We start from the raw sequence: 23975 nt of genomic DNA, 5'->3' as shown, positions 1-23975 counted from the left end.
TTTCATTCAGCCTGGCTGACTATAGGGTATCTGCAGTGCTTCTATTAACCCCTTCACGACAGAACAGGAGCACTGCAGATCCCCTATATTCAGTAGACTGGGCACTGTCAGACACAGGGATACCTAATGTGTATGTGTTTCACAGTAATTTTCTACTCCTAGAGTTCCTAGGAGCATTTACAGTGTCATACACTATGTTTTATATATAGGTTCATAGGAGCCCTGACAGTGTTATACACTATGTTTTATAGATAGGTTCCTAGGAGCCCTGACAGTGTTATACACTATGTTTTATAGATAGGTTCCTAGGAGCCCTGACAGTGTTCTACACTATGTTTTATAGATAGGTTCCTAGGAGTCCTGACAGTGATATACACTATGTTTTATAGATAGGTTCCTAGGAGCCCTGACAGTGTTATACACTATGTTTTATAGATAGGTTCCTAGGAGCCCTGACAGTGTTATACACTATGTTTTATAGATAGGTTCCTAGGAGCCCTGACAGTGTTATACACTATGTTTTATAGATAGGTTTCTAGGAGCCCTGACAGTGTTATACACTATGTTTTATAGATAGGTTCCTAGGAGCCCTGACAGTGTTCTATACTATGTTTTATAGATAGGTTCCTAGGAGTCCTGACAGTGATATACATTATGTTTTATAGATAGGTTCCTAGGAGCCCTGACCGTGTTATACACTATGTTTATAGATAGGTTCCCAGGTGCCCTGACAGTGTTATACACTATGTTTTATAGATAGGTTCCTAGGATCCCTGACAGTGTTATACACTATGTTTTATAGATAGGTTCCTAGGAGCCCTGACAGTGTTATATACTATGTTTTATAGATAGGTTCCTAAGAGCCCTGACTGTGTTATACACTATGTTTATAGATAGGTTCCCAGGTGCCCTGACAGTGTTATACACTATGTTTTATAGATAGGTTCCTAGGAGCCCTGACAGTGTTATACACTATGTTTTATAGATAGGTTCCTAGGAGCCCTGACAGTGTTCTACACTATGTTTTATAGATAGGTTCCTAGGAGCCCTGACAGTGTTCTACACTATGTTTTATAGATAGGTTCCTAGGAGCCCTGACAGTGTTATACACTATGTTTTATAAATAAACTGTACACTATGATATTATACATCACCTCTGATGTCTTCTTCTAATTTTTCGTCTTAAAGTCATCCCTCCCACTGACCCACCTGAAACACCTGGAACCTGCCCAAACGTAACTTCAAAGTCCTGGATTACCTTCCGTAGCCATTGTTACATCTTTGAATCATCTTCCTCCACTTCATGGCACGAGGCATCCTTGCAATGTGTTCGGTATGGTAAGTTCTATAAATAATTTCTAGAAGAACGGACTTTATAACATTTGTAACAAGTGCTAATTTTATTATAATATGTATATAAAAAGAACATGGCGGCTCTCCTGATAAATCTGTTTTAGTAAATACCTGTTTTCCCCTTTTCTTAGAACTCTCACTGTATTGGTGAAGGGAATGTTGAGAGAATGTAACCCTCATCCTCGCAACATTCCTCTATGTGCACAGCAGTGCTCATTGTGATCTGGTGACCAGCAACTATTGGATCGCTATCATGTGTACTGGCACACACAGGAGTACAGGGATAACACATATTTTGTTTTCAAAACCTGTATGTGTGTAAGGGAATTGTGTGTGGAAACAGTGTGTCCTAAACTCAACCCAGCCCCTGTCCCTACCTACTTGACACAACTTTCCTAATGACAGGGACAACTTGGCGACCATCCCTTCTCTAAATAAGTGAAAACACTAAACTCGGACAATACAACACAACACAGAAGAGGAGTCAGCAAGCCAAGGGTCAAATCCAGAGAGACAAAGCAGTACCAAATCGCAATCCAAAAGAGAAGCCACAAGGGTAGCTAATAGTCAGAAGTCAGTAATACAATACAGTAAGAGAACATAGAAAGATTAGCAAGAACAAAGTCACAGGTCAGAATCACAATAGCCAGCAACCCTGTGTGGGCTGATGACCTGTTTATAGGAAGTCTAGAACTGCCCCAGACAGACTGTCAATCACACAGGTGACACTGCAATTAACTATTAGAGGATCAGAGGGAAACCAAGGTGAATCAGATAGGTGTGGTGGAAATACAATTACAGAAGAGAGGTAATAGAGCAGTGTTCAGACAGAGCAACAAGAACCATAAGCAAGGAATCAAACTGAACAGGCCTCCTGCACCACAGCGTGCGAGCGGGGAGTGGCATAGAGACCCGAACAGGAAGGAATGTTACACTATGCTCTTTCATTCTCAATAAAATTTTTGTACACAAATACTTTGTACCCATTTTCAGATTTCATCTACCAGTTTAGGGTAAAAGACTTCCTAGAAATACCGTGAAGAACTTTTGTTCTTGAGCATTCTAGCATGTACAGTCATGGCCAAAAGTTTTGAGAATGATACAAATATTAATTGTTACAAAGTCTTCTGCTTCAGTTTTTCTAATGGCAATTTGTATATACTCCAGAACGTTATAAAGAGTGATCAGCTTAACAGAAATTACTTGCAAAGTCAATATTTGCTTAGAAAATGAACTTTATCCCCCAAAACACATTTCAACATCATTGCAGCCCTGCCTTAAAAGGACCAGCTAACATCGTTTCAGCAATTGCTCCATTAATACAGGTGTGGGTGTTGATGAGGACAGGGCTGGAGATCAATCTGTCATGATTAAGTAAGAATGACACCACTGGACACTTTAAAAGGAGGCTGGTGCTTGGCATCATTGTTTCTCTTCTGTTAACCATGGTTATCTCTAAAGAAACACGTGTAGTCATCATTGCACTGCACAAAAATGGCCTAACAGGGAAGAGTATCGCAGCTAGAAAGATTGCACCTCAGTCAACAATCTATTGCATCATCAAGAACTTCAAGGAGAGAGGTTCCATTGTTGGCAAAAAGGCTCCAGGGCGCCCAAGAAAGACCAGCAAGCGCCAGGACCGTCTCTTAAAAGTGTTTCAGCTGCGGGATTGGGCTACCAGCAGTGCAGAGCTTGCTCAGGAATGGCAGCAGGCAGGTGTGAGTGCATCTGCACGCAAGACTCTTGGAGCAAGGCCTGGTCTCTAGGAGGGCAGCAAAGAAGCCACTTCTCTCCAGAAAAAACATCAGGGACAGACTGATATTCTGCAAAAGGTACAGGGAGTGGACTGCTGAGGACTGGGGTAAAGTCATTTTCTCTGATGAATCCCCTTTTCGATTGTTTGGGACATCTGGAAAACAGCTTATTCGGAGAAGACGAGGTGAGCGCTACCACCAGCCTTGTCTCATGCCAACTGTAAAGCATCCTGAAACCATTCATGTGTGGGGTTGCTTCTCAGCCAAGGGAATCGGCTCTCTCACAGTCTTGCCTAAAAACACAGCCATGAATAAAGACTGGTACCAGAATGTCCTCCAAGATCAACTTCTCCCAACTGTCCAAGAGCAGTTTGGCCATCAACAATGCCTTTTCCAGCATGATGGAGCACCTTGCCATAAAGCAAAGTGATAACTAAATGGCTCAGGGAACAAAACATAGAGATTTTGGGTCCATGGCCTGGAAACTGCCCAGATCTTAATCCCATTGAGAACTTGTGGTCAATCATCAAGAGACAGGTGGACAAACAAAAACCTACAAATTCTGACAAAATGCAAGCATTGATTGTGCAAGAATGGGCTGCTATCAGTCAGGATTTGGTCCAGAAGTTGATTGAGAGCTGCCAGGGAGAATTACAGAGGTCCTGAAGAAGAAGGGTCAACACTGCAACACTGCAACGCTGCAGTAACTCATTCTAACTGTCAATATAAGCTTTTGTTACTCATAATATGATTGCAATTCTATTTCTGTATGTGATAAAAACATCTGACAAACACACAGAAAAACCAGAGGGCGGCAGATCATGTGACAATAGAAGATTTGTGTCATTCTCAAAACTTTTGGCCATGACTGTAGAGTAGCCACATTGGATTTTGGGCTCAGAAGACTATTCTATGTAGAAGACATTTCTTTTTCTTCATTTTCCCCAATATTGAACTCAAAAAGAAAAATAACACAAAAACATATTCAACTGTAAAATGAGGAATTGTGAAAGTTGATTTTATGCAGTGGACATAACCAAAGTATCAGTAAAATGGTCCACTAAATAACCCAACCTATGAAATATGTGACCTGACCACTGACCAACTCCCCCTTACCTTTCTAACCCTTGGATGAGACACTGTGTGATGTGTAATAGGTCGGGGGAGGCTACTTCTTTAATTAAAGATTAATAGAATAAATTAACGCAATGCGATCTGAAATTTTATAAAAGACATTACATGCACTAAATAGGACATAAGGACTTCAGTGTCCACTACAAGTGTTGCGACGCACCTTACAAACAGCTTCGGCGATTGATAAATATATCCTGGAAACTATTCAACCATACAACGTCAAGGGACCCCCTGCCAGGTGGGACTCAACAATACCTCCACTAGATACAGGCGCACTTCATCAGATTTGATTCAATCAAAATTTAAGAGGTTCGTCCCTCCGATTCGTTTCAGACTGAACTTGTTCAGCACAAACTGGAAGTTGCTTTTATTATAATCTAGACTCTCATAAGACCCCCGAGTATAATAAATGGACACTCAGAGGAGGTGAGAGCAACATAACAAATAGTTTAAGGGGTTGTCCGGGATAAAATAAAAATGTAACCCTAAACTAATCCTCCTCCCCCGCTTAACTTCTTACCGACTTACTTTAAAAAAATAAATAAATCTATATTTACCCATCCTCGACGGGGCAGTCATGTGACCATCCCAGGCACACTTTCTGATATCCCGGTGAAGTTTGGTTTCCCCGTCTCCGGAAATGGAGCGTCACCAATACTACCCAACCCCACCCCATCACTCTTACCTGTCTTCATTCATCTGAGCACAAAGCATCACTTCCTTCTTTCCTGCATGTGCCTGAGCAATTGAACAATCGCCATCAGACGTGAAGAGAAGGGCTCTGCTGGCTCTATTGCACAGGCACTGCAGAAGATCACAAAAGAAGGAGCCTGAGGGACCAAAAAAACCCTGATCTTCAGGACACAAAGGACAGGTAAGTATGATGGGGTGCAGGGGTGAACCTAGGGTTTCTGCCGACTGAGGTGGACGTCAGAAAGCCGCCCCCCTCCCAGAGGAGGGGGCGGAGTGGAGCGGGCGGCATTAGCAGGCAGAGAGCAGGCAGGGAGAGGACCTGCTTTCTGCTAAGCATGAGGGGCGGCCGCTGGAGCAGCGCTGCATTCACAGGGCCGCCCCAATCCACCGCTCGCTTCCCATGCCGGGCTGCCGAGACGGTGACGCTAAGCCTGGCTTGTCCTGGACTGGCTTAGGTCAGCAAAAATGCCGCCCTCCCCCGGGGCCCCGGCATAGCGCCGCCTGAAGCGGTCGCTTCAGGTTGCCTCATGGGAGGTGCGGCGCTGATGGGGTGGGGGAGCTGAGAAACTTATGTAGGTAGGTACGGCTAGTAGTCCACAGCCTAGGTAAGGAAACAGGGAGTGGGGGTGAGAGAGGAGTTCTTCCTCTGTTAAGGCTGTTTGCTCCAGCTCCTTCTTTCTGAAACCATTGGCCCTGAAAGGTTTACACATACAGTCCTATGAAAAAGTTTGGGCACCCCTATTAATCTTAATCATTTTTTGTTCTAAATATTTTGGTGTTTGCAACAGCCATTTCAGTTTGATATCTCTAATAACTGATGGACACAGTAATATTTCAGGATTGAAATGAGGTTTATTGTACTAACAGAAAATGTGCAATATGCATTAAACCAAAATTTGACCGGTGCAAAAGTATGGGCACCCTTATCATTTTATTGATTTGAATTCCCCTAACTACTTTTTACTGACTTACTGAAGCACAAAATTGGTTTTGTAACCTCAGTGAGCTTTGAACTTCATAGCCAGATGTATCCAATCATAAGAAAAGGTATTTAAGGTGGCCAATTGCAAGTTGATCTCCTATTTGAATCTCCTCTGAACAGTGGCATCATGGGCTACTCAAAACAACTCTCAAATGATCTGAAAACAAAGATTGTTCAACATAGTTGTTCAGGTGAAGGATACAAAAAGTTGTCTCAGAGATTTAACCTGTCAGTTTCCACTGTGAGGAACATAGTAAGGAAATGGAAGACCACAGGGACAGTTCTTGTTAAGCCCAGAAGTGGCAGGCCAAGAAAAATATCAGAAAGGCAGAGAAGAAGAATGGTGAGAACAGTCAAGGACAATCCACAGACCACCTCCAAAGAGCTGCAGCATCATCTTGCTGCAGATGGTGTCACTGTGCATCGGTCAACTATACAGCGCACTTTGCACAAATAGAAGCTGTCAGGGAGAGTGATGAGAAAGAAGCCGTTTCTGCACGTACGCCGCAAATAGAGTTGCCTGAGGTATGAAAAAGCACATTTGGACAAGGCAGCTTCATTTTGGAAACAAAAATTGAGTTGTTTGGTTATAAAAAAAGGCGTTATGCATGGCGTCCAAAAAGAAACAGCACTCCAAGAAAAACACATGCTACCCACTGTAAAATTTGGTGGAGGTTCCATCATGCTTTGGGGCTGTGTGGCCAATGCCGGCATCGGGAATCTTGTTAAAGTTGAGAGTCGCATGGATTCCACTCAGTATCAGCAGATTCTTGAGAATAATGTTCAAGAATCAGTGACGAAGTTGAAGTTACGCCGGGGATGGATATTTCAGCAAGACAATGATCCAAAACACCGCTCCAAATCCTCAGGCATTCATGCAGAGGAACAATTACAATGTTCTGGAATGGCCATCCCAGTCCCCAGACCTGAATATCATTGAACATCTGTGGGATGATTGGAAGCGGGCTGTCCATGCTCGGCGACCATCTAACTTAACTGAACTTGAATTGTTTGTCCAAAATACCTTTATCCAGGATCCAGGAACTGATTAAAAGCTACAGGAAGCGACTAGAGGCTGTTATCTTTGCAAAAGGAGGATCTACTAAATATTAATGTCACTTTTCTGTTGAGGTGCCCATACTTTTGCACCGGTCAAATTTTGGTTTAATGCATATTGCACATTTTCTGTTAGTACAATAAACCTCATTTCAATCCTGAAATATTACTGTGTCCATCAGTTATTAGATATATCAAACTGAAATGGCTGTTATAAACACCAAAATATTTAGAACTAAAAATGATTAAGATTAATAGGGGTGCCCAAACTTTTTCATAGGACTGTAAATGTAAAGATTCATCAGATCATTGACTATGCTGTGTAATGCTTGTCCTAGAGGAACAGATATTCCAAGCAAACACCATTATTCACTATGACAATTTTCTAGGTGCCAGTTTGGCTTCAATTGCCGATTCTACAGAATTGGATTTCTTCCGCCGCCATACTGAGTTACTCAGCGACCAGGTACAAACATTTTGGATCGGACTTTACCAGAATTTGGAAGGTATAGTATCAGAACAATATCCGATTTATTAGGCCTCATTTATTCCTTCCCATACAGTATTTCTAGCTCATCCCTCCTTTCCTCTTCTATTCTGCACAATGGACTTGTGTCCTCTAACATCTGATTTATAAAGGGAATTTCTGGGGAGAGACATATTTCCCAGCACAATTACACATCATGTCAATGTACATATGGAGGGTCCTCCTAAATATCAGTGGACAGTGCCCTTAAAGGGAGTGTCTCAGCAGGATCCAATATATTACCCCATCCCTGCAGATATGCAGATTAGAGTCACCTGAATCAAATAGTGTTTTCCCCTTGTGAATCGCGTTATCCATTATTTATTACTGCAGTTTTTCCAATATACGAGCTCTCAAAGAAGCAATACGCTGCATGTTACATGATAGTAGAAAAAGTTTCCTGAAAATGGATAACTATTCTAAGTAGGAAATCTATCTTTCTAGGCAACTGGCTTTGGTTAGACAACACACCTATGGACTTTGTAAATTGGAACAAAGAGAAATCCAGTGAAGATGATGTAGAAGACGAATATTCATACCGGGAATATGATTACTATGGTCTTAAATCTTCAAAGTGTGTGGCAATAGATGCCAAAAAAGGAACATGGTACTTTCTAATGTGCTACATGCAGAAAGGTTACATATGTAAGGCCTTAAAAAGTAAGTCATCATAAAGCTTATTTTTTGTTTATGTAAATTAAAGGGATTTTCTGGGACTTCAATTGATAGGTCATCAAATGAAGATGCGAGGAGGTCTGACAATGGGTTCCCTGTGGATTACTTGATTTAAGCAGTGACTCTCCCTGAGCACTGCTTCCATTTTACATTGGGCACATGGCTTTATCAGAGCTCAGTCTCATTCAAGTGCATAAACTGAGTTGCAATACCAAGCACAGTCACTATTCAGTGCTTGGTAAGTACTGAAGATGGTGCAGCACTCACCCGAACTCTGCAGCCTCTTCAAACAGCTGATGAACTGGAGGCCCTGATGTTGGACCCTTTCTGAACTTTAATTGATGACCTGTTATAAATATAGATAATCAATTATGAATGTATCTCCAGTCAACTAAAATGTCTGCTGTATTATATTCTGGGGTTTCTTCAACCCCAAAGTACAATAGGTCTCCACTATGTATTATAGATAGGTTCCTAGGAGCCCTGACAGTGTTATACACTATGTTTTATAGATCAGTTCCTAGGAGCCCTGACAGTGTCATACACTATGTTTTATAGATCGGTTCCTAGGAGCCCTGACAGTGTTATACACTATGTTTTATAGATCAGTTCCTAGGAGCCCTGACAGTGTTATACACTATGTTTTATAGATCGGTTCCTAGTAGCCCTGACAGTGTCATACACTATGTTTTATAGATAGGTTCCTAGGAGCCCTGACAGTGTTATACACTATGTTTTATAGATAGGTTCCTAGAAGCCCTGACAGTGTTATACACTATGTATTATAGATAGGTTCCTAGGAGCCCTGACAGTGTTATACACTATGGAGGTTTGTACCAACTCTCAGCTCCCACACCACAGTGGTTCAGCCCAATTAAAGGAATAACTATACTGTACATTGTATGCATATTACAGTGCAAACATTATATACATTTTGTAATCCCAGTGGCACACTACAGTAAGCCCATAGACGTGCTCCGTATACCATCACATGACATAATGCACAGAGATTGGTTGTTGGATAGATATTGAAGGATAATACTAAGACAAGTCCTCACATGTGTATATACATATATATTCAGTATGTAAGTGATGTCATTGGCCATGGTGAGAGCGGTCACTGAAACACAATGAAATACAAAAATCCATCTAATTTCTACATATAAAATACACATGAATCAAATCTCTAACCTGTTGTCTGATGTGTTTTCAGTTCCCCTGTCCACAGAAAATCCACGAGAGACCCCAGGTACAGTATAACTTATCCACCGCTATTATGTTTAATATTATAAAGGGAAATTATAAGGGCTTTTATAGACTTTGGTGAGTCTTTGATGTTGATTGTCCAGATCAGCCGAGAATAACTTGCAGGTCCTGGGTGTCAGACCTCACTGATCTGATATTGATGTCCTATCCTAAGTACAAATCTGTCTGTAGGATTTGTGACTGTAATAGCTTTCTAATCCATATTTGCCGTTACAGAAGAAAGGTCCTCACATGGCCTGACCACTGCTGTAGTTGTTCTTATCATTCTGGTCATTGCTGGAGTCGCCGCTGTGGTCGTCTTCATATATAAGAGAAAACAGAACACGTCGCAACCAGAAAATGGTTCCTCCAATACATTATACATGGACAGCAGCCGTGCAGATACCGCACATGACAAAAGCATCTTGGTGGACAACACTGAGTGACGTGAATGCAGATTTTAAATAAAAACCCAACCATGACTGTACAATAATATCCGGCCTGTAACAAGCTCATGGACCCTCCCCATCTACAAGGGTTACATAAGACTGCCTGATCTGAAGGAATACAAATGAATGTACAATGTTATAGTTGGAATGAACTCGACTGTTCTCATGTCCATTTATATAAGACTTTAGTAATGCAAATATATTTCCCTTCAGTGATATATAGCGTGTATTCTTCCTTTATTAACCTGTATAGACAATGACTGTTCTATACCTAGCAAAACTATTTTTATCTGTTGTCCTAGGAAAAGGTTAAATTGCACTTGTTATTTCAGTATAAGCTGTTTCTCTCTGATCTGATGGGTGGAGACTAGCTGCCATACACTGCGCACAGTAAGTAAGAGAGAATCCCTCCCTAATATTCTCTTCTCATAAACAGTCCCCAGATCATGCAGGACATATAGAGAGAAGATTTCTTACGTAAGGAGCTCAAAGTGCACAGAGAGTTGTGGAGTAGGAGGGTTAGTTACTGCCATACGTGTGCTCCTCCCCAATACCAACAATGGTCTTTTGTTTTATGGGAAAATAATTTACTTATCAGCATATTTTTGGAATGTGGGAAACTAGATTACATGGAGAAAACCCACGCAAACATGGGGGTTTTAATGTTGATCGGAAACCCAGGAACCTAACACTGCAAGGCAACATGCTAAGAATAAAGTCATTGGGCTGTAAAAGAATCTTCTTATTTAGCTTTAGTAGCAGCCTAAACCTCTGGCTTTGCATCAGCTGCTGCTCACATCTCCCCCACTACCTTTCATAGTTTTTAGAGATGAGCAAATAGTATTCAGGACTATAGTTTCGAATACCTTGCTCCATAGGAATAAATGGAAGCAGCCGGCGCATGGCTGGCGCTTGACCCCTTTCTGTTCGGCCGCTTCCATTCATTCCTATGGGAGTGACGTATTTGAAACTATGTTTCAAATACTATTCGAATCAACTCTAATAGTTTTCTATAGATGCGTAATTTGTTACAATTGACCTGCAGCCTGTCTACAGGCAAATATAGCAAAAATTTTAGAGTGAAAGTCAGTTTTGCAGGGAATTTAACCCCTTAAGAATGCAGGTTGGTTTGGGCTTTAACGCTCAGACCCCATTTTTCAATTGTGACTTCTTTTACTTTATGTGAGGATAGCTTCACAATGCATTGACCTATCCAGGTGATTCCAAGACTGTTTTTTCGTGACACATTGTATTTTATGTTAGTGGTAGATTTTGGTAGATTTTGGTCATTTTACTTTGTGTTTCTTTGTTGAAAAAAAAAAAGGATAAAATTTTCAAATTTGAAAGTTTCTGTTACTAAGGTCAACACAGATAGTCTCACAAAATTCTTAATAATTAACATTTACTATTTGTCTACTTTATATTGGCATTGTTTCTTCACTGTCCTTTTACTTTTCTAGGCTTATAAATTTATTAGCAAATTCTCAGATTTTCAAGATTCTGTTCTCTAGGGATCTATTTGGTTGTGAAGAGACTTTGAGGAACTTATATGATAGAAAACTCCCATTTTAGAAACCGTACTCCTCAAATTATTTAAAACTTTGTTAACCCTTTAGATGTTCCTTCTGTGGCTCCTCTTTGCAACTTGGCACCCTAAGAGTGTCCTACACTATGTTTTAAGCCAATTTAAGTTGTAGTTCATAACAAATTTGCTATTACCAAAATGATTCTGAGACTTGATCCGCCAAACACGAAACAAATGACTCTGAGGTATGCTCTGCTGCATGAGATGGTGCATTGTGGAGCATGAAGATGACATGGCTAACAAAAGGCACAGATCTTTTTTATATACCATGAAAGGAAATGGTCAGTCAGAAACTCATAATTATTTGCAGAGGTAATTTTCACACCTTCAGAGACCCTAAAGAGGTCTACTATCTCTCTCTCTCCATAATTCCAACATAAAACTTGACTACTCCACCTTCTTGCTGACATTGCAGCCTTGTTGGGACATGGTTGTCATTCACCGGCCACCCATTTCTCCATCCATCTGGACCATCCAGGGTTGGATTGCACTCACCATTAACAAGACTGTTTAAAAACTAATTTTCATGTATGTCTGGGCCCAGTGCAACCGTTTCTGCTTGTAAGCATTATTAAGGGGTGGCCGAATAGTAGATTTATGCACAACTGCAAACCTCTGAAGGATACTGTTGGCTACTTTGTAATGGTATGTCAGCAGTTGCTCTGGCAGAAAAAAGCTTCTTCATTCTGCTTTTATCTACTGTGAGAAAGTGAAGGGTGTGGTTTGTGAAGACAGGTATGTCCCAGCCAGGCAGCTAAAGGGTGTATGGAAAGACCCACACCAGGGAGGTCAGCTGTGTAATCAAGGCCTGATATAGTCTGTGTGTGAGGACTAGGAAGGGTGGCACCACACTGACAGAGCTGACCTGTCCAGACCGAACCTACAAAGCAGGTACTGTGCCACCCGTTGTTGTTGCCAAGGCGGGAGTCTGGTGGCCAGGCTCCTGTATTGTCAGGGAAAAGTCTTCTTATGTTAGCTAGTTCTCAGCCGAGAAGGCTTTTGTTTTTGTTATGTGTGCCTTTGCACAGGCTTTGAATGCACTGCAAGTGAATAAATCCTGAACTTGTGTGCAACCCAGTCTCTGTGTCTCTGTTTCCTGCACTGCTACTGAGCATCTACCTGAGCGAGATCTGATATGAACGCTACAGACCCACGCCGGATGATAAGCACGTCATCAATGTAGCACCCGTACCAGACCAACTCCCTAAAAAAAGGATTTTTTTCAGAAAAAATATTTAATTCTTCCTACCAGGCTAATGTCACGTTAGCCAATGATGGTGAGAAAGGAGCCCCCATAGGGGTACCATTAATCTGAAGATAAAAATCATCAAAAAGAAAAAAATTCTGACTTAACAAAAAAGAGGTCACCTCCGAAATATACTCAAACAGAACGCCTGAAAAATTATTATATTTTGACATGTGATAGGCTAATGCTTGAATCGCCAAATAATGTGGGACATCGGAATACAGGGCCTGAATGTCACTAGTAACCCATACAAAATATTTTTCCCAAACAAATTCTTTAAACATATTAAGTAACATCTTGGTGTCTCGGATATATCCAGGGATACGGGTTACCAGAGTTCATTAACTCCTTCCCGCCGATGGCATTTTTTGATTTTCGTTTTTGACTCCCCTCCTTCTAAACCCCATAACTTTTTTATTTCTCCGCTCCCAGAGTCATATGAGGTCTTAATCTTTGCGGGACAAATTATTCTTCATGATGCCACCATTAATTATACTGTATAATGTACTGGGAAGCTGGAAAAAAATTCTGAATGGGGTGGATTTGAAGAAAAAATGCATTTCTGCGACTTTCTAATGGGCTTTGGTTTTACGGCGTTCACTGTGCAGCCAAAATGACCTGTCCCCTGTATTCTGTGTTTCGTTACGATGCTGGGGATACCAAATTTATATGGTTTTATTTACATTTTGACCCCTTAAAAAAATTCCAAAACTGTGTTAAATTTTTTTTTTCGAAAAGTCGCCATATTCTGACAGCCGCAACTTTTTTATACGTCCATGTACGGGGATGCATAGGGCGTCTTTTTTTGCGGGGCCGAGTGTAATTTTTAGTTCTACCATTTTCAGGAAATGCTATTACTTCGATCACTTTTTATTCAAATTTTTATGAGAATCAAAACAGTGAAAAAACGGCAGTTTGGCACTTTTGACTATTTTTCCCGCTACGGCGTTTACCGAACAGAAAAAATATTTTTATAGATTTGTAGGGTGGGCGATTTTGGACACAGGGATACCTAACATGTATCTGTTTCACAGTTTTTAACTACTTTTATATCTGTTCTAGGGAAAGGGGGGTGATTTGAATTTTTAATACTTTTTATATTATTTTATATTTTTTTTTACTGTTTTTTAATTTTTTTTTTTTTTTTGTGCATTTATTAGACTCCCTAGGGGTGTCTGATCAGTAATGCAATGCATTATAATGCTAAAAATCATCATTTCTTTTGCAAGCTGCATAGACCAGCCTGCAAAAGATAGAGATTACAGACCGGCCAGGGAGCCTTGTAAAGGCTCCAGGCTGTCATGGTAACGTGACGTCGGCCCTGGAGCATCCTCCAGGAGCCGGCGATTACCGGCATAATGGTTAATGAGGGTCCCGAAATCCCTCTCCATAGCTTGTTGAAATAAAGCATAGGCGGGAGCCCGCAACCCCAAGGGTTGGATTAGCACCTCTAGCACCCACCATATGCACTGACTGATCAATTAAAGATTCATTATCTTCCTGTAACTGGACAAGATTGAGTAACGCATTCTGTTCCTGAAATGCCAAATAGGAAAATATATTTACACCAGACTCCTCTGTATCAAACTGCCATCCCCATATCTACTGTAGAATCCATTTCACATACGGCATTGACCTTATAACCATCATCATCCTTAAAGAAATGTCTCTTTATAGTGAGTCGTCTAATGAATCTGTTTATATCCAAAATTGTATGGAAAGAATCAAAGTTTTTACAAGGCACAAACCCCATTCCTCTAGACAATATACACATTTCTTTCCATGATAATTCATATGAGGACACATTCACTATATTATTGGACACATCATCACTCCTCTGCGTTATAGTCTCCGGTTTGAGCGGGTTAAATACTTTCGTTGTCGATTGATGTCTCCTCCCCGCTCTCCGTATGCGTTTTTTGAACCGGTATGGTTTCTCTCCCATCTCTGATTACGTTTTTCCCCCGGGATAGATGATGATGATGATGAGTAGAGATGAGCGAGTAGTTAAATCAGGGGTGGGCAATTAATTTTCCCATGGAGCTGCATAAGAAATTGAAACTATGCTAGAGGGCCGCGCCATGGCAAATTTAGCTCCACCCACTTCTATGTTGACTCCGCCCATTCCCAATCATCTTTCCATGTGCCCCCACAAAGTATAATCCTCCTACAGTCACCCGTACATTATATGTCCCCACATTGTAATGTTCCCTTCCAACTGCCCCACAGTATTAGGTCCCTCTCCTGGTGCCCCAGTATAAACTGGTGGAAACTAGAGGGGACACAAAACTGGAGCAGCTGGAGGGGGACATTAAACAGTGGGGGTAGTTGGAGGGGGGCAATAAATTGACAGCTGGAGCGGGACATGAAACTGGGGGCAACTAGAGGAGGACATTAAAATCGGGAAGCTGGAAGCAGACATTAAACTGGGGGAAACTAGAGGCAGACAGGTCCCCCTCCACCTACCTCCATGGTTTAATGCCCCCTCCAGTTGTACCCATTTTAATGTCCCCCCAGTTTAAGTGCCATCTTCATCTATCCCCAGTTTCATGTCCCCCCTCCATGTCTCCCTCAGTTTCATATCCCCCCTTCATTCCCTCCATCTCTCCCCAGTTTCATGTCCCCCCTCCATGTCTCCCTCAGTTTCATATCCCCCCTTCATTCCCTCCATCTCTCCCCAGTTTCATGTCCCCCCTCCATGTCTCCCTCAGTTTCATATCCCCCCTTCATTCCCTCCATCTCTCCCCAGTTTCATGTCCCCCCTCCATCTGCCATCTCTGCCCTAGTATAACATTCCCCTTCCATCTCTGCCTCTAGGTTACTGAGACACACACACACACACATACAGACACATATAGACAGACACATATAGGCAGACACATATAGACACACACACACATACAGACAGACAGACACTCACACATAAAGACAGACAGATACACATAAAGACACATATAGACACACACAAACACACACATACAGACACATATAGACACACACACATACAGACAGACACACACACATACAGACACATATAGACACACACACTCCCCTCTGCATCTCACATTCCCCAGTACCTTATGACACACACCACATGTCTCCATCTTCCTGCCGGCATTAAGATACGCCCCCTAGACACTCCTCCCTAGTCCGGTCTGAATCAGTCAGAGGGCCGGATATGGCCCGCGGGCCGTGCTTTGCCCAGATCTGAGTTAAATACTCGAAATTCAATATTCGTTTCAAGTAGCCCCGCAATATTCGACTACTTAAATCGAATATCGAACCCTATTATACTCTATGGGGGAAAATGCTTGTTTCAGGGGTAGGCAACATTCGATCAAACTGAACTTACCAAGTCCACGAGTGAGTCGGCTCTGCCCAGGCCCGATGCCTGGCAGAGTGAATTCAGAACCGGAAGACGCCGCAGGGACGCAGCGAGGAGAAGACTTTTAAAGGTAGGAGAAGAACCAGTGTTGATTGGCCGACTGTATAGCATTTGGCCAATCAACGCTTGTTCTGCATCGAATTTTTCCATTCGAATAGTGAGTGGTACTCGATCGAGTACGAGTATTTCGAATACCGTAGTATTCGATCGAATACCTACTCGATCGTATACTACTCGCTCATCTCTAATGATGAGGCATATATAGAAGAAATATCTGTGTTATCACTTCTAGTTCCTCCATCGTGTTAGTGAGACTTCTGCACTTCTTATACATACATGTCATGGATTCATCTTTATCCCTAAACTTCTGCTGCCTACTGACAGTTCTAACCTCACCCCCAGTTACATTACTTATATGATGTGGAAATATTCAGCCATATTATAACAAGTATATAGATGACAGATCAGACATAATAACACAGGACTCTGATCTTAGTAACTACATCAGTAACTGCAAGTCCTTCCATTCATTCTTCCTCCATTGATAAGACGTCTTCCAGGACATGACACGTAGACAAGTTTCCTTATCTTGTTATTCTCCACATATATTGTTCAAAATTCTACAGAATTTTCCACGAAACAAGAATGACAATATAATACTAAATTTCTTCTACACTTGTAGAAGAAAATTGAAGATGCAGCAAGTAAGAAATAGCTTACTCCAACCACATAACAAGAAGGGAAGTTACTGTAGATTATGTGGCTCTTAGGACTGGGAGGTCCTGTTAGGTATCATGTGACCATATAGTCCTTCATTATATACAGATCACATTTCTGGATGTCACAATCGTCCTACAGTGACCTGTAACAGGACTTGCTTGGTGCAGAGATATTCATGTGGGACTGGGGCAGAATAATGCGATATATACAATGACTGCCTCCATATTACTCACACTTCTATACCTTATGTGGCCGCCTGGTCTGCTGGGTAAGTTACACTGTACTTACATGTCCTAGGGTGCGGGTTATAGCTATGTCTGGACATATAGGCAGTCTTTTTGCAGTGTTTCTCCGAAAATAAGACAGGGACTTATATTGTTCCTTTCTCCGAAAAAACGTCTAGAGCTTATTTTCGGAGTAGGTCTTACTTTTTTCCATGAATAGCAATCATACATTTCATCACTTTTTATTCCAATCTTTATCATGGGGGAAACAACGAAAAAACATCAGTTTGGTATTTTTGATTTTTTTTCTCCTGCTACGGCATTCAGTGTATGGGAAACATATTTTTAGAAGTTTGTAGAGCGGGCATAAGGATACTTAATGTATACATGTTTCACACATATGTATTTTAGTGAAAGTGGTGCAGACTTGATCTTGCAATTAGAGATGAGCGAGTAGTACTCGATCGAGTAGGTATTCGATTGAATACTACGGTATTCGAAATACTCGTACTCGATCGAGTACCACTCGCTGTTCGAATGTAAAAGTTCGATGCAGAACCAGCATTGATTGGCCGAATGCTATACAGTCGGCCAATCAACGCTGGTTCTTCTCTTACCTTTAGAAGTCTTCTCCGTGCAGCTTCCCCGCGGCGTCTTCCGGCTCTTCATTTACTCTGCCAGGCATTGGGCCTGGGCAGAGCCGACTGCGCATGTCTTCTTGTAGTGCGCAATGCCTACGATCAGGATAGACTCTGATATCAGTACATTACAGTGGAGATCCATTAACCCCTTAAGGACGCAGGGTACTTTGGGCCTTAAGGCTCAGATCCTGTTTTTCAAATATGACGTCTTTTACTTTATGTGAGGATAGCTTCATAATGCATTTACCTATCCAGGTGATTCCAAGATTGTTTTTTCGTGACACATTGTACTTTATGTTGGTGGTAAATTTTGGTCATTATACTTTGCGTTTGTTTGTTAAAAAAAGGACAATGTACTGAAAATTACATAAAATTATCAATTTTGAAAGTTTCTGTTATTCTTGTAAAAACACAGACAGTCATAACACACAAGATTCTTCCTAATGAACATTTCCCATATGTCTACTTTCTATTGGCATTGTTTCTTCAATGTCCTATTACTTTCCTAGGATGTTAGAGGGCTTATAACTTTAGTAGCAAATTGTCAGAGTTTCAAGAAAATTTCAAGATTTTGTATTCTAGGGACCTATTTACCCTGTTTCCCCGAAAATAAGACATCCCCCTTCACCTCCTGGACCACCTACAACCAGCAGTCATGCCAGCGCTCCGCTAAGGAAGCGCCGGCATGACTGCCGATTGTCCCTCACTCCAGCCGCTGCGTAAGACATCCCCCAAAAATAAGACAGGTCATATATTTTGGAAGATAATTTAACATAAGACACTGTCTTATTTTCGGGGAAACAGGGTAGTTGTGAAGTGACTTTGAGGGGCCTATATAATAGAAAACACCCATAAATGACCCCATTTTAGAAACTGTAGTCTTCAAGCTATTCAAAATTGTATACAGGAACTTTATTAACCCTTTAGGTGTTCCTCAGGAAATAATGCAAAATGGAGGTGAAATTTCCAAATGTCACTTTTTTATACTTATTATCCATTTTAAACCACATTTTTTGTAACAAAGAAGGGGTTAACAGCAAAACATACCATAATAGTTATTACTCTGTTTCTGCAGTTTGTAGAAATATCCCGCTCGCACCGCTTATATATTCCCCTCCTGACGCAACCACATTTGTTCTAATGATTTGGCGATTTTTAGGGGTTTTTTGTCTTCACATTATTCAAGCTATATTTTTTTTTATTTTTGTGTTGATGTGGCCATATGAGTGCTTGTATTTTCCGGGATATGATGCATTTTGTAAGGACACCATGTTTGGGTGCCTATAACTTATTGACTATTTTTTATTAACTCTTTTTTGGTGGATAAAAAAAAAAAACATCAATTCTGGCATTGCATTTTACATTTTAAATGTTTTTCCGCACGGCGTACAGCATAAGTAACATGTTATTCTGCGGGTTGGTACGGTTACGGCGATACCTTACGGCGATTTATATATTTTTTTTATACGTTCGTAATTTTGTAGAACAAAAACCCATAGGGAGACATAAAGCAATGATTTTTGCATCGTCATCTTCAGAGATGCGTAACATTTTTATTTTTTGGTTGACAGAGTTGGTTGAGGGATTATTTTTTGTGGGACAACCTGTGCTTTTTATTGGTACTGTTGTGGGTTAGATATGACTTTTTGATCACTTTTTACAGCATATTTTGTAAGGTGAGATGGCAAAAAATTATCATTTCTGGCGTTTTTTTTTTCCATTTTTTTCTTCTGACATTTACTGTATAGGTAAAGTAATGTTTTAGTTTTATTGTAAAGGTTGTTACGGATGCGGCAATACAAAATATGCATAGTTTTTATTAATATTTAGGGTTTAATTTTATATAACTCATTTAATATAGAAAAGGGGAATTTTGGAGCTTTATTAATTCATTCATTTATTTATTTATTTAATTATTTCACACACTTTATTAATTTATTTTTACAATTTTTTTTACATTTTTTATTTGTTCTATAACTATACTTGGACCAGCAATACTCTGATGCAGTACTGCTGGTCCAGTACTATATCCTGCAATACACTTGTATTGCAGACTATAGAGGAGCAATGCAGGATCAACCAGGTAAGTGGGGGTCCTAGCAGCCCAGGGTCACTAGCCAGATCCCGGGCTGCATAAAATGCATCAGGGCACCCCCAGATCAAGGGGGGTCCGCAACTCTCTCGATGTCACCGACATGTGTCCGCAGCATCGAAAGGTTTAATACAGCCGATCAGAACAGAGCTCCGACCGGCAATTCAGCAGGGCAGCTCATCCTGGCTCTCGGCTGTGTAATGCAGCCGAGTGCCGGGTGTAATGGCGCGGACACAGCTTCTGTGCCCGTGCCATTACAGGTCAGTAATAGTACTGAGCTGAGCGCGAACATGCTACTTGTGAGGACATACTATTACTGACCAGAGCCTTAAGGGGTTAAGGTAACTATGGTGGCCTCTCTGTTGCAGAGCTTTAAGGACCCGGTATCTGCCATAATCAAATGGAAAATGTAAGGGAGGGGTTAACCCCAACTCTAGCTAGGGCTTAGTTTGGAGTAGGGCTTATGCAACAACCCCGAGAGAACCGTGCAGGAAACTGAACTGTCATGGTGACCCTATAGACACCAGAACTCCTGGGGAAGAGGTGCACAAGGTAATAGGAAGAGTCAGTTTGATGTGACGCCAGTTGGAGTAATGAGACACCCGCAGGTCCTTGGGCTGAGATGGTGATGTGGGTGCCAGTGCTCCTCTCCAACTAGGAGCTTGTGGTCAGGCCTTAGCTGCAAGGAAGGCAATGTCCAGCCCAGGATCATTTGAAGTACTCACTGCTTTATTGTAACAGGCATCTGCTGGTTCACTTGTCCTGTAGCAGTGAGCTGTGGCACAGTGGCTTGTAGCTGGCTGACACCTTCCCATGTATTAGCAGAGAGTCTAAGATGTCTGCAGATCCAGTTTCTGGTCTACTGCAGGAGTTCAGTTAGCTTGTAGAGGTAGGTGAAGACTGATATAATCCTGTCCTCTTACTGATAGTGATGGAGGGCGCTGTCGTAGATTCTCTGCCCCGCTGCTGCGGCAATTCCTCACAGCACACAGTGTCTGACACACAAAATAGCTACTGCCAGACTACTACTTGCTTCTTCTTCCCTGGCTGCTTACAGGATACTACTTCTTCTCTCTGCTCTGACTATTTCCTGTTCCAGCTACAAATCTGCCCCCTATACTGTGTGGTATTATGATTAACCCCATAGAGACCACAACTCACCAGGTCAAGTGATACCCAAGAACAACAGCTTGAAAACATTTTAAAAATGAATATAGAATGAACATGACAACATATACAAACAATAGCCTTTAAAAAGACTATCTAGGTCCCGCTAATCATTTTATAAAAGATCACCTCATTGTAAAGTATCACTGTAAAAATGTATATGTCAATGATACTTACCATGCATGGTGGGTGCTGCATGCACCCCTCCATGTTATTCTTCGTTGATGCCCTCCTCTCGTTTCTTCTTGGTGAGACATCCTCCTACCCTTGCAATGTTCCGCCTCCATCTTCCTTTATTCCGGCGGGTTTCAGCAAAATCCCGCGCATACACAGTACAGTCACACATTTCACTGCACAAAAATGACGCTGGAGCGTGATGGTTTGGGGGAATTGCACCACCGCTCCTATTACTTGAACAGGAGGAGTGATATATGTGATCCCCATCCACTAGCAGCTTCGGGCACACAAAGACTGCTAGAACAGCTGATCTGCGTGGGGTCTGGCACTCAGATCTCATCAGCATCAAAAACTGAATTTAAATCCAGAAAACCCCTTTAATAAATGTATCTTATTTTTCAGGTGCCAAAACATTATTTATCTACAATGCCCCCGACAAGCGATGTCTACAAGCAGAGGATTCTGTCCTCGTCATGGCTGAATGTAATGAGAATTCTATTCTGCAGAAATTTCAATGGATTTCTGAGGAGCAGCTTATAAATGTAGGGACATCACACTGCCTGTCTGTAGCGTCTATAACAGAAGGGTCAGCAGTGGGGCTGCATACATGTGACGCCAACACTGACCTCCAGAAATGGCAATGTAATAATGAGACTTTGTTTGGAGTCACCAAAGGTGATCTATATATGACCTGCAGAGATAGAAAGAAAATCATCATCTCCAATAGCACAGGAGACGGGAGCCAATGGAGAATCTATTCTACAAAGGAGGATTTATGTAGTAATTCTTATGAAGGTAAGAAGAAGATGGACAAAGACCATGTGGCCAATCTAGTCTGCCCTTGTATTGCCAAGCATCTACTATGAAATATAAAACAAAAACTTGAGAGTCTTCAGTAATTGATACCTTTTTTAATGGCTAACTAATAATGATGACAGGTTACAAGCTTTCGAGGATCTAGGCCTCTTCCTCAGGTATAGTTTAAAAAACAATTTCTGAAGATGCATATTTATGCCAAAAGAGACACATTGGAATAGAATGTTTGGTGGGAGAGTAGATGGTAATTGGTACATACAAGTAAACAATTCATCAGTTTACAAGGCCCTTATCAGTTCAACGAGTGGTCTTTATGGCTGCTTTTGATCAGTGATTCCTGTAGAAGGTCATAAACCCGTGTGACAGATTCAACCCCTTCTGGAGTGTGTTAACAAAGGTCATCAACTTGTATTCATAAATTTTTCTCTCTTTCTCGGATTTGACTTTTCCCCTTAAAACCAACATTTTCATGTCATTGATGATATTATGATCTTGATTGCAAAAGTGTTTTGGCATGGGGAGGTCCATTCTTTGCTCTGTGGTTTTAAGGGGACACTTCAAATCCAAGAAAGAGAGAAAAATTTAGGAGTTGAATCTGGCACTCACATTGTGCCACCTTGTTCTTGTGTTTAGTCTTTTGTAATAAACTTTATATTCCTTTTTACATATTACAAAGTTTATATCATGGACTCCCATTCCCTATACTTGTTATATCTGAGATCAGGATATCATAAAGGGAGAGAAGCTGAGCTCTGTGATATATAGGATTATATGATAGAGGAGAGAAGCTGAGCTCTGTGATATATAGGGTTATATGATAGAGGAGAGAAGCTGAGCTCTGTGATATGTAAGTTATATGATAGAGGAGAGAAGCTGATCTCTGTGATATATAGGATTATATGATAGAGGAGAGAAGCTGAGCTCTGTGATATATAGGGTTATATGATAGAGGAGAGAAGCTGAGCTCTGTGATATATAGGGTTATATGATAGAGGAGAGAAGCTGAGCTCTGTGATATATAGGGTTATATGATAGAGGAGAGAAGCTGAGCTCTGTGATATGTAAGTTATATGATAGAGGAGAGAAGCTGATCTCTGTGATATATAGGATTATATGATAGAGGAGAGAAGCTGAGCTCTGTGATATATAGGGTTATATGATAGAGGAGAGAAGCTGAGCTCTGTGATATATAGGGTTATATGATAGAGGAGAGAAGCTGATCTCTGTGATATATAGGGTTATATGATAGAGGAGAGAAGTTGAGCTCTGTGATATATAGGGTTATATGATAGAGGAGAGAAGCTGAGCTCTGTAATATATAGGGGTATATGATAGAGGAGAGAAGCGGAGCTCTGTGATATATAAGGTTATATGATAGAGGAGAGAAGCTGAGCTCTGTGATATATAGGCTATATCATAGAGGAGAGAAGCTGAGCTCTGTGATATATAGGGTTATATGACCTGGAGAGAAGCTGAGCTCTGTGATATATAGGGTTATATGATAGAGGAGAGAAGCTGAGCTATGTGATATACACTCACCGGCCACTTTATTAGGTACACCATGCTAGTAACGGGTTGGACCCCCTTTTGCCTTCAGAACTGCCTCAATTCTTCGTGGCATAGATACAACAAGGTGCTGGAAGCATTCCTCAGAGATTTTGGTCCATATTGACATGATGGCATCACACAGTTGCAGTCGCAGATTTGTCGGCTGCACATCCATGATGCGAATCTCCCGTTCCACCACATCCCAAAGATGCTCCTCTATTGGATTGAGATCTGGTGACTGTGGAGGCCATTGGAGTACAGTGAACTCATTGTCATGTTCAAGAAACCAGTCTGAGATGATTCCAGCTTTATGACATGGCATTGCATTATCCTGCTGAAAGTAGCCATCAGATGTTGGGTACATTGTGGTCATAAAGGGATGGACATGGTCAGCAACAATACTCAGGTAGGCTTTGGCGTTGCAACGATGCTCAATTGGTACCAAGGGGCCCAAAGAGTTCCAAGAAAATATTCCCCACACCATGACACCACCACCACCAGCCTGAA

The 23975-nt window shown here is 41.4% G+C and overlaps 2 protein-coding genes across 2 annotated transcripts in view; both read left to right on the top strand.

Annotated features, from left to right (window-relative positions):
* LOC142200938 (macrophage mannose receptor 1-like) overlaps positions 1-9896 on the top strand; it is a 58728-nt gene extending 48832 nt beyond the window's left edge. The window contains exons 26-30 of the mRNA XM_075271685.1: positions 1189-1338; positions 7362-7478; positions 7943-8158; positions 9387-9422; positions 9656-9896. Of these exons, the coding sequence (XP_075127786.1) occupies positions 1189-1338; positions 7362-7478; positions 7943-8158; positions 9387-9422; positions 9656-9864 (728 nt within the window). The 3' untranslated portion in view covers positions 9865-9896. The remainder of the gene's footprint in view (positions 1-1188; positions 1339-7361; positions 7479-7942; positions 8159-9386; positions 9423-9655) is intronic.
* Positions 9897-17013: 7117 nt separating this feature from the next.
* The window catches only part of LOC142201187 (macrophage mannose receptor 1-like), a 183087-nt gene continuing 176125 nt past the window's right edge, over positions 17014-23975 (top strand). Inside the window, exons 1-2 of the mRNA XM_075272015.1 lie at positions 17014-17071; positions 21507-21899. Of these exons, the coding sequence (XP_075128116.1) occupies positions 17014-17071; positions 21507-21899 (451 nt within the window). The remainder of the gene's footprint in view (positions 17072-21506; positions 21900-23975) is intronic.

Source organism: Leptodactylus fuscus, chromosome 4 (genome assembly GCF_031893055.1).
Source record: "Leptodactylus fuscus isolate aLepFus1 chromosome 4, aLepFus1.hap2, whole genome shotgun sequence".
NCBI lineage: Eukaryota > Metazoa > Chordata > Amphibia > Anura > Leptodactylidae > Leptodactylus > Leptodactylus fuscus.
The sequence above is the reverse complement of the archived record's forward strand: the minus strand, read 5'-3'. Positions and strand labels throughout refer to the sequence as shown.